General features: G+C 38.5%; 1 protein-coding gene across 2 annotated transcripts in view; it reads right to left on the bottom strand.

Moving 5' to 3' along the window:
• LOC137295098 (E3 ubiquitin-protein ligase HECTD1-like) overlaps positions 1 to 12,823 on the bottom strand; it is a 75,490-nt gene extending 62,667 nt beyond the window's left edge. For both annotated transcript variants that reach the window (XM_067826387.1, XM_067826388.1), the window contains exon 1: positions 12,238 to 12,823. In XM_067826387.1, the coding sequence (XP_067682488.1) occupies positions 12,238 to 12,377 (140 nt within the window). In that variant the 5' untranslated portion in view covers positions 12,378 to 12,823. The remainder of the gene's footprint in view (positions 1 to 12,237) is intronic.

Here is a 12,823-nt window from a genome sequence, read left to right as displayed (position 1 = left end):
CACTGAGCACCAGTCAATGTGGGGGTCACCTGACTACAACTTGTGGGGTCTAAGAAAGCCAGACATGGGTCCACAAACAATGACAAAGTACTGCTGGGACACTGCACAGGTGATTTATATTTGTAAGTGTGTCAGTTGAACACCACGCCAGCAACCACGAGACATTATAGACAAGCCATTGTACTCTCAGTGCCACCTCCTACCTACAGGTGATATAAGTGTGTCTGCTGAAATGGGGAAAAAAATGAGAAAGTTCAAGACTTGAAACTGTCATAAACTGTGATGATTGCTATACAATCAAAATTTTGTTGAGTACAGTTGGAAAGAAAAGGTAGATTTATGGATGTCAACTTCTTTCTTGTGGATAACACAACATTACGGAGCATATGCTTGCTCCTTCATCACCTGACATTTATACATCTGGCTTTTCTTTTGCTTTCCACTTCAAAATGCCTTCCACAGATTTACAGTTGGTAAGTCTGGTGTTATGTCCCATAGTGGCTGACTGTCAAATACAGTTTGCATGTTGACTAATATTAATAATGTTCCATAGTAAATTAGTAGGTTGGTTAAATACATGGACACAGGTGCCACCTAGAAGTTGACATGGAACATGCTACACCATGAACATGAGAAACCTATAAGGTGGCATTAAACACTGGGATCAAATAAGCTGGCAAGGAACACAGGGCACCGAGAAACTGGTAGGGATCAGTAAGTACTAAGAAGCTGGCAGGGAACACTGGGCACATGTGGATAAGGCATCAATAATACTAAACTGCACTAACACTTTAAAGGTTTTTTTTATACATATGATTTTGGTACAAACTATTTATATTCTATTGAAATAGAAAGTGAAAAAGGGTATTAAGAAACTGAACCTGAAGAAAGCTAGTTCTGCTTCATTTGAGGCTTCAGCATTGCAGAAAAGGTTGGGAAGAAGTAGAGGTCATGCGGTTCAAGGACTGTCAGACAGACTATTACTACATTAGCAGATATGGTACCTGCAGATATGACACCTAAGGTTATGACTGTAACAGATTTGACACCAACAGGCATGGCACTAGCAGTCACAACAAAAGTGTATATGGCACCAGCAGATATGACACCTATGGTTATGTCTCTAGCAGATTCAACACCAAAAGGTATGTCACTAGCAGGCACAACACCATTGGATATGACTGTAGCAGGTATGACACTACAATATGGCACCAGCAAATATGTGTCGTTAATTCACTTCAGTGTTCCTATCCATGAAGCCTGAAACACTGCATATTCAGATAATCACTACCTAAAATGAAAAGACTACAACATGTAATTACAAACGTTCATACTATATTCTTTCTACTTGCAAATGAACAGCTCTTACATTCCCACCCTTAAGCAAAATATCCATGACAGAATCTAGTCCCCACCCAAATGGAAATATTGACAGTCCATCACAATACATATTTCAAGCAATGACTATTGAAAAGAGTCGCCTCCTCATCCTTTTCCTTGAGAGAGTTATAGGACATCTTAGTGTAGCATTTTCCACAGTTTTGCTGATATAGACTACCAAAAAACAGTGATGATGTGGCAGAAACCTGTACAGCTCTCTCTACTGCTGAGAACAGTGACCTGGAAAGCTGTATTTGAGTCAGGCATCCCATCAGTGCTAATTACCTTTATAGCACAACATACACACACGACTTGGTCATGCTGAGATCACTGCAGAGGTCCAGGTCATTATCAGCAGGGAAGAAGTGGGCTAACGCTGCTAGACAAACAAAGGCCAACAGATTGATTATGAGTGGCATACCTTAGAAGGGCAGCAATAATTGGGATGTTTGGGCTTGAGGTTCATCAGACCTACATACATGCATCAACCTTTATAATGATGATAGCGACTGACCTGATTGTGATAAAACTGGCTGCAAGCTCAACTGAGACATAGTCACTGCACAGGCAACCTCACTCACAAACTAGGAAAGAATCAAAACAATCTTTTCCTTCCATCCACACAGACAAAACTAATTATTCAGAAAATAGAATTAACATTCTTTGAGGCAAAAGTATCTAAATCCTCATGTTGTACAGCTACTCCACACTGCCTCAACAACCCTGCACTAATGTAGCAAGGCCACACTACACTAACAAGCTGAGATGTAGAGAGGAAACTACCTTGCTTTAATGTAAATGTCACACTATCCGAACTACACTGCTCTAATGTAGATGTCACACTATCCCAACTATCCTGCTCTAATGTAGATGTCACACTACCCCAACAAACCTGCTCTAATGTAGATGTCACACTATCCCAACTACCCTGCTTTAATGTAGATGTCACACTACCCCAACAAGCCTGCTCTAATGTAGAGACGCTACACTACCCCAAAACTGCTCTAATGCCGAGAGGCTATACTACCCCAAGAACACTGTTCTAATATAGATGTCACACTACCCTAACAAACCTGCTCTAATGTAGATGTCACACTACCCCAACAAACCTGCTCTAAGTCTAATGTAGATGTCACACTACCACAACTACCCCACTTTAATGTAGATGTCACACTACCCCAACACTGCTCTAATGCAGACAGGCCATACTACCCCAACAACACTGCTCTAATATAGATGTCACACTACCCCAACAACACTGCTGTAATGTCTTTAAGTTAATAATAGTTTAAATGATAACTGTATAAAATATAAATATTCTTTTAACTGGGTGTTCTGTCCACTTATCTAGACTTTCCTTTTCAAAGGATAGAAGTAGTATAAGGCAATGGGTCTACCATTCAATACAGCCTTGAGCAAGTCGTGTGGTTCACTTATCTAGACTTGCTTCTTGAAAGGATAAAATTACTATATACTTATAGGTTTAGCATTCAGTACAGCCTTGGAACAACGCTAAGCTGCTACCAACAACCCTTCTCTAAAGTAAAGACGCTTTACTGTCCAAACAACCCTGCTCTAAAGTAACGATGCCTTACTGCCCCAACAAGCCTGCTCTGATGTGGATTTGCTGAAATGTAGATAGGGCTTACTGTCTGTGTATCTGAACATATATCAACAAACTTTTTTTTCATAATTTCCATTTTCATTCTTATTCTACAACGTATAGAACAAGGATATACATATATTCACTCATATACACACATACACACATACACACATACACACATACACACATACACACAAAGAAATGCTTCTTTTGTTCTCGAAATCCCACCCCCACCCCCACCCCCTCCGAGTGTGTCAATCAGTGCCTTCAGTCATGGATTATGAGTATTGGAGTGGACAAATAGTTCTAATGCTTCTTTCTAATGCACTTGATGTAAATATTCAAGGCTGGACCAGACAATCCTGTGATCAACATCATGAGCTTCAATTTACCAATATGGCATATGATAACAATTGCTGAAACCATCTGTTTGTCTCCCAGATCCCAGAAAATACATTTAAAATGAAGTCTAACTAAAACAGAATGACTAAGCAAGTTCAAACTGCAATATAGACAAAACTTCACGGGTAACAACTTCTTTGTTTTCATCTGTGTGATGTTTCGAAACAGATTCTTGTACCATTGTCCAGCAACAAAATTAAATGACAGTGTTGCTTGAGAGCAGTAGAATCTGTATTGAAATGTCCCACTCACAAAAGTAGTTGTTATGCACAGTCTTGGTCTATATTGTACTTATAAACTTCTCAAAAGCCTATTGAGGAAAGTCATGACTGCCTTAACGGTAGGTTGTTCTGGGCTGTAGGAATTTACATATTTACATTTAGGTATAAATATTCAAATAAGGAAATCTGCACTTTTATCAAGGATGGTGTCTTAGTTCATAGTTGCTGGGGCAAGAATTAAAACACCATGCATAAGTTTCGCCAACAGTGAATGTGTGAGTTGGTAGTGCTGGGAATGGGAAACCAAGTATACTTCCGATTATCTTAGAACCTGTGGCGACCAAATATCGATTATAACTGAAACATTGCCATTTTTAATGTAATCACCAATTTGAATGGTTTTCCCCAGTTTTCACTCTAATTAATGTTAATGTAACTATTCTGTTTATTTATTCATCAACTATTTATCAGCATATTTCATTACATTCACAACAGTAAAATTTATTCAGACAGGTTACAGAAATATTTATCAGGCCTACCAAAGTAATAGAAGGAATTACGGCAAATTTGAAGGAATTCCATCTCAAATGTAAACAAACGTAGCCCACTCGCAAAACAAGTGCAGCGATATCGGTAGTTTGGCGGTAATAACGTAAACAGGACGCCTTTTTGGAAACAAAGTCGGTAATACTTGAAACAAGATCGACTATCTTCGGAGATTTCTTGGCTCAGTTCCGTGATTTGAAACACTCGCCTCAAAGAGCGTCATAAGTCATGCCCATGGAAGTTGTTTACGTCTGAACATCAGAAGCATCCGGGGGCATGACTTATGACGCTCTTTGAGGCGAGTGTTTCAAATCACGGAACTGATTTTGTATTTATGATCTTTTCCTAAAAAAATCATTTATAGCTCCGACAACACCTCATACCTAAACGCATTCAACACGGGTGGACAAAAATGGATAATTACGAAAATGAAAACAGTAGAAACTAAAAACAAAACTCATCGAGAGGGCTGCTCCTTCCAGTGACGCCATGTTTTGATGTGCGAGTTCCAGGACACGACCGAAAAATCACTGAACTGAGCCAAGAAATCTCCAAAGATGGCCGATCTTGTTTCAAGTATTACCGACATTGTCTCCGATAGGGACGATGTGTTTATGTCATTACCGCTAAACTACCGACATCGCTGCAATTGTTTCGCGAGTGGGCTGCGTTTGTTTACATTTGAGATGCAATTCCTTCAAATTTGCCGTTATTTCTTCCATTACTTATGGGGGCCTGTTTATGGTTGTGATGAATACAAAACTATGAATACAATGCACATAGCTTTAGGGATGTTGAGTGCATGTTTCTTCATGAATAGTTTTCAAATTTAATGGCTAGTTTACTTCACTCAAAGTGTTGTTATACTAAATATGAAAAGATGTTTTTTGCAATCAATAACTATTTTTGATCCTTCGATTTTCGATTATTTTCAATCATAGATCACCCCTTAAGTTTGCTTTTATGCCCTTTTTAGCAGTATTGCAGCAAGGCACACCAGAAATGGGCCAAACACATTGTACCCAGTTTCCCCAATAGCCACATGCAGTAGGAACCAGTACATGATGCATATGATGGGATTATGATTGTCTTCCAATCTTTCTCAAATTAATAGTCTTATTCAAACTGGTAGCACTGTTGGAGTATTATTTCACAAGGCCTTCACTTCTTCTCAGTATACATGCAGAGTTCGAAGCATTATGAAGCATGAATCTCTATGAAACTGTTGTATCTGGATATACTGCCTTCCATGCTCAGACAGATACCTATGACTTTCATAAATGCTAACTTCATTACAGTCTTGTCTAAAACATTTGATCTGCTTAACTTGAGAACATGAATTATTGTTTGTTTGCTTTACAATACAGTTCACAATTTTAGAATTCAATTTCATCAAGGGCTATTGTTGAAACAGAGATTCAAACATTCCACGATTCCAACCTCAGACAGCAAGCACATCTCATGTGAGACCAATTGTTTTAAGATGTTTAATGACTGTTGTGTCAACGTGGACCATCCCCATAATTGACTTCAATCAAAATAATATCGAAATGGGCATAATTATGAAATTCCCCACATGAATATTGAAATACAGTAAAAAGATAGCAAAATATGTTGCTGCATACATACAAAATGCACAATATGCATTCACTGAAAGTCATACAAAGCAAGGAATTAAAAACATTCAGCGGTCTTATTATCCATATTGTTCGATCTCAGCTCATAGAGAAAGTATGTGCTCTGTTGAAAGTAGACAAACTTCTGTACATGAAAACTTTACAGACCACTAGAACACTCGGAAATGGCTGTTCAACAGGCTGACAAAATGACTGAACTTTTATTCACTACATTGTGGGATGAAGGGTGAAAGGTGATGAATCCATTAAATTTGATCCATGATAAAAAAACTTCCTTACCAGGATTTTAAACTGCAGTTCACAGCCTTCTTCTTGGAATCAAATATTTGTAGCTCAAAACACAGATATACCCCTCGTAGGTTTCTGGTATCCATCAGTAAAATTTGACAGGTACATGGATTCCCAATCTTGTGTTTCCATGTAAATGAGGTAACCCTGGTAACATCAAGCTTTCAGTGTTGCCAAAACCACCTACTATCTGGCTTAGCCACAGACAACCTGCCACATCACCACCTACTATCAGGGTTATCTACCACTTCACCACCTACTATCAGGGCTATCTACCACTTCACCACCTACTATCAGGGTTATCTACCACTTCACCACCTACTATCAGGGTTATCTACCACTTCACCACCTACTATCAGGGCTATCTACCACTTCACCACCTACTATCAGGGTTATCTACCACTTCACCACCTTCTATCAGGGTTATCCACACAACCTGCCACTTTACCATCTACTATCAGGGTTATCTACAACTTCACCATCTACTATCAGGGTTATCTACCACTTCACCACCTTCTATCAGGGTTATCTACACACAAACTGCCACCTAAAAACTCACTATCATTACTTCACCACTAACAGGGTTAGCCACACATAACCTGCCACTTCCCCATCTACTATTAGGGTTATCTACACGCAACCTGCCAGATCACCGCCTACTATCAGGGTTATCCACTAACAACCTGCTAGATCACCATCTACTATCAGGGTTATCTACACAAGAGGCATCATTACAGTTCCTTATCAGATGTAACCTTTGGAAAAAAAGGTAAGCTTTCCTACATTTGCCACCATCACCAATATTCCAGCTTCATGATATGGATTTTACATACAGATAACACCGACCTTCCTGGTGAGTGGAGGTGGTGTGTAGCTCATAGCCTAACCTCCAAGGTGTAAAAGACAAGATGGTGAGTTGATGATAAGCCTGACCTTCTAAGGTGTAAAAGATGAGATGGTATTTTGCTGACAAGGTCAACATCCCAGGAGTAAAAGTGGAGATTATGTCGCTGATGAGGTTGACCTCCCAAGTGTAAAAGTAGGGATCACTTGGTGGTGATGAGTTCAGGCTCCCAGATGCAAAAGATGAGATGGTGTGTTGCTAAGGCCAAGAGGAATCGACCCTTTCCCTTTTCCACCATCCCCCACCCCTGTAAAAAATTACATGGTGCATTGCTGATAAGGTTGACCTTCCAGGTGTAAAACTAAAAGGTGAGGTGGTGTATTGCTGAGAATGACAATCATCCAAAATATACAAGCAGAGGTAATGTATTGCTGAGAATGACAATCATCCAAAACATACAAGGTGAGATGGTGTGTTGCTGAGAATGACAATCATCCAAAATATACAAGGTGAGATGGTGTGTTGCTGAGAATGACAACGATCCAAAACATACAAGGTGAGATGGTGTGTTGCTGAGAATGACAATCATCCAAAATATACAAGGTGAGATGGTGTATTGCTGAGAATGACAACGATCTAAAATATACAAGGTGAGATGGTGTGTTGCTGAGAATGACAACGATCTAAAATATACAAGGTGAGATGGTGTGTTGCTGAGAATGACAACGATCTAAAATATACAAGGTGAGATGGTGTGTTGCTGAGAATGACAACGATCCAAAATATACAAGGTGAGATGGTGTGTTGCTGAGAATGACAACGATCTAAAATATACAAGGTGAGATGGTGTGTTGCTGAGAATGACAATCATCCAAAATATACAAGGTGAGATGGTGTGTTGCTGAGAATGACAACGATCCAAAATATACAAGCGGAGGTGGTATGTTGCTATTCATGCCAACAGACTTTCCTGAACCTGCATGCTTCTTCATCCTCTGCAGTAGGTAATTACCTAATGTTTATTTCATGATGGGATCAATATCATTAATTGCCAACTTAGAAACAGGACATGAAGCAATTGGATATGACCATGATGATGGACAGATTGGACTTCAACCTATGCAGGCCACTAATGACATTCTTGTGCAACTCACCATCTCACCCTGTCTGTCACAGTATGACATAACCAAAAATGTCAAAGGTCAAAGTGAGGTTGTATGAAGGTCTGACAAAACCATTGCTAGACGCTGGTAGGAGGTCAATGCTTCCAGTCGAAGTAAATTTATCCTCAGTACTTTTCATTACACTCCACTACTGTGTCTAACAAAACTTTATGGGAGGTTGCATCAGGTAACCTTTCAGATTGACCAATCAGAACACAGCTTACCAAATTGCGAAATGGACATTCACACATACTTTTTGAACTTTTTATCTCGAAAAGGTTCGTACCCGAATGATTCAAAATGCTATTCAGCGCACGACCACTTCCGGGTGATGCACACGGTGCACGTTACAACCATGACAAAAGGTGAGTAAACAATTGCAGAAAATAGTGTTTTGGGCAATATTGAAGGATGTCATCTTGAGGAAATGTTAGCTAATGGTAACCATGTCAACAGAAACCCCAAAGCATATATACTGCAGGTCAAATAACTGTGTAATATGCAGATTTTTATTTGTGGAAAGATCTGTGTCGGTGACCTGAATATTTCGTAAGTCTCTCCGATCCCTAAGTAGTAGCCATTGTCTGATTGGTTAAATATATTTAACCATCTTGCTATTGATTAGGCAGTCATTGGTCACTCAAAGGTTACCTGATGCAACCTTCTACTCAGGTTTGTTAGACTCAGTGGTAGAGTGCAACGAACTTTAAAGACACTTCATAATACAATACCATGTGATTGCAGGTGATTTTGTTCAAAAGCAAGTTTTTGAAACAATGCCCTATGACACCGGCATAGCAGCAAGGTCGTCAAGCTCAGTGAGTGCGTATAAACTCCGCTTACTGATGTTTCATCTCTACCAGCCATGTCAGTAAAGAAACCCAACAATGTTGCGAGTTCCAGTAGCTGTTCCCAGCAGATGCACAATTTCTCGCAAGCACCAGTTTTAAACTTTTTTTCTTTTTTGACTAATATGCTCATGTGTTTTTGTATTTAGAGGTGCTGAGGTGTTATATTTTGTGTATTCATATATTTTGTATATATTTTTAAATTTAGAAAGAGTGACTTACATTGGTCATATTTTGCCATATTATATTATTTGCAGTTTTGGTCAATTTAAATAATCTAAACATATTTTATATTTCGGTTTCAAACATAACTATTTGGATCAAATGAATTATAACTGTAAACTAATATACATATATATCTTTGTCATTCAGTAATTTGCACCATTACAAGGAAATGGAGTTCGTAATTATTTTTCGAAGAGGTAAGAATGCATTACACTGGATATGTCAGAAATTTTCATGCCGGGTCAGTGAACGTATTCTATTTATTAGAATTGTTCCAAGGGTTAGGGATAGGGTTAGGGTTAGGTTTAGGGTTAGGGACCTAATCCAACATAGTAGGGAGCTGCATGAGCACCAATTCATTCATTTCCATTTGTAATACCTTGTTCACAAAGAAAAACGAGAGACCAAATACGTCAAAAGTTAAATAAACTATGAAATGTTTTAATGTAGAAATTTTGAACTGATGGAAATCAGCCTCCAGCAACTTTCATCTCTAGATCTACATATTTTCAATAACGATTCAAAGTCTAGCTCACCCTCGCGCCATCACCAGACATGCCCATGTCTCACTCATTCCACAGCGCGATCCACATTATCCTTACTGTGTTCCCCACAGCACTTTTCTGTCACGAAAGCACACAATGATTTTTATACAAGCATGCCATTCATGCATGCACCTTGAAATCAACGTTTGACGCCTGACATCAACAACCGTTTTCAGTTCGAACCATACCACACAACATGGTATCTTGTAAATTACGGAGTAGGATGATCATGCAAAATGATATAGGGACCATTCGGCAACCGTCAGTAGATTGAAAGCACGAGACACCAAGTCTTCCCGTAACCTTTGTAATTGTCCGCAACCAATTCAACTCTTTCAGTTCATTTCTGTGACGTCACAGAAATGACTAGCTTAATTTGCACATTGTGTAACAATGTGGACATAGCTCAGTTGGTTAGCTGTCGGGCTAACAATGCGAAGGTCCACTGTGGACAGATTTCGCTACAAGTACCAGTATCACTGTGAACAGGTTTACCTACAACTTTGTACAAGTACCAGTACCACTGTGGACAGGTTTCCCTACAAGTACCAATGTCACTGTAGGCAGGTTTCGCTACAAGTACCAGTATCACTGTTTGAGCTTTTTCCTACAAGTACCAGTACCACTACCTATACTCTCCTAAACAAACACATTTTTTCGAGGGTCATATCTCAAGATATTTGAATAGGACCATTTGAATAATCTCTCTTCTCTAAATGTGGGCTATACCATTCTAATAGTCCTAATAGGTGTGAAAGTATATGACATTATGTTTATTGTAGGCGAGTTAAGGTGTAGGCGAAGTAAGGACAGGCCTTACAAACAGCAAAGCAATCTGCAATGTGCAGAAAAGATAGACGTCATGTACACAATATGCAAGACTGAAATGGTGCTTCAACTAATATTGCATGATTCCTGACACAATTATATGGTAAACACAGAGCTTACAATCTTGATAACATCAATAGTTTCCCTCTGTGCACCCGATACAAATATTCTGGAGGTTTAAGTGCACAAGGTCACAGTTCAATACATAACATAGCAAAATATAGTACAATTCATAAAACTCATGGAAACTAATAGGGGAAAACATGAGAGAACAACAAATGTTCTCTATTTTCTTCTGGTTTCTTCACAAGGTATGTACTGCACTCACAGCACCAGACAAGCTGCATATTTGCACAAAATACACTAAAGAAAAGTTGAAATATGCAAGAAAAATAAATACCAGCATATGAAAAAACACTAAATTACACTTACATTTACTCTATGTCAAAATAACAATGCATATTTACTCAAAATCATGCTGTGTATCATGTCAATTAAAGCTAATCGAAATTTATTCAAATAACAAAATATCCTGTATTCAAAAAAAACAAACTATTTAATAATTCTAAAACAAAGTTAAAATGTGTAACAGAATGAATACTAATGATGCTTTATCAACCCTTCACTGACTGGACCCTCTGCAAATAGCTACCAATCAAATACCTGTTTTCTTTCTGAAAATAAATTGATAATGGTGAGCAAGTGTGAATCAAAATAAACTACCTAGTTTCTTATCTTTACAAACAGAAAACAACTTCAACAGAGGACTGCTAGATGCACTAATAGATATGTACTGTGTTTCACTATTAGAATCAATTGCCGGGGATATTTTACATGAACTTATAACATTAGCTAATCGCAGTGGGGGAAGTGATAGAACAGGATGGGAAAAGGGTTTGGAAAAAAATAACTGCTAGACTTAGAGTGAAGACATGACTGCTAAATCATCTAATAACCAACTTGGTATCTTGTGTTGCACCAGTGAAGACAATGTATGGTCATTTCTTACAGCACATGTGGATAAAGCTGTAGTAACTATTATTTGGCATTGTTGTATGGAATTTGTATAATTCTATTATTGAATAAAACAACATTGAATCTGTTATACCTATCTGAAATGATTACCAAGATGTAAAAATGTTGGTGGGTATCTAAAACTATACATACCCACTTGAAAATGGAAATACCCACTTTGTTTCAAAAGTATGGGTATCATATCCACATGACCAAAAGCTTATCTGGAGCTCTGGCATAGTGGGTGAAATATTCTGGTAATAAATAAAGGAACACTTGGACATTCACAGTGTTGAATCCAGGAATTTGGGATTAAGGAGGATATCTCCCTTAACTGTTACAAAAGAAGGGGACCTGACACCAAGCATTCTCCATAATTTTCCGTTCCTGTTGAATCTGTAAGCACTGTAATTTGATCTGTAACTAATCAAGTTGGATCTTATGTAGATATATTATGTACAAATACCATGCATATTAATTGAAAATCGAAAGCAATTATCAAATAAAAGAATCAGATTTTCTATCATCATATTATCTGACATATATCCACTAACTATACTTGCTGGATTGGATTCGAAAATATGACGCAAAACTAATTTTAGAATACACGTATATTTTCACCTTATGTGAACCATCAGCTGATCTGTGAGAAAGTGCTTGGTGTGTCCAACAAAAAGAAGTTTTATTTACCTTTCAAAACATCTGTCCACATTATCCGACATCAGAAGCAGCATACACAGTTGTTCTAGTGCGATAAGCTGCATATCTCTCTCGTCTCCTTGGCCCATCTGTAGCCATTCTAACAAGGTTTCTGGATCTACATCCGCCATTTTGTTTCCTCTGCCCGAGAAAAACCCACCAAAACAAAGTACCGAGGCGAGGTTTGAGGTTGGTTTGGACGGTTATATCCCACAGAATAAACACAATGTACACAGAAGCCTATGAGAATAGGCTACTGTCAAACCAGTTCGTCAAATACGTCCATAATATGCGTAGTACGATGTTTCCCCAGACGATACTTTTGTCTTTCCGTACTATCGATGACTCGTCTGACACTGTTCGATCACACTTCTTGCATTGATAATCGAGTTTGGTGACTCCTACGGCGAACCGTAGGTTGTGGCCACCACCCTGTATACTTATCCCGATAAAGGATAACACTTGCTCTCATATAATCATTGTAAATGCAGAAACTAACAAATTATAATGCGTGTAGGGGAAATCCACGAACACTGTCCAGAGAAATGCAGCCTCGATCGGAATAATTTTGAAAGGT

This window comes from Haliotis asinina, chromosome 8 (genome assembly GCF_037392515.1).
Source record: "Haliotis asinina isolate JCU_RB_2024 chromosome 8, JCU_Hal_asi_v2, whole genome shotgun sequence".
Taxonomy (NCBI): domain Eukaryota; kingdom Metazoa; phylum Mollusca; class Gastropoda; order Lepetellida; family Haliotidae; genus Haliotis; species Haliotis asinina.
This window is presented reverse-complemented; position numbering and strand designations above follow the sequence as displayed.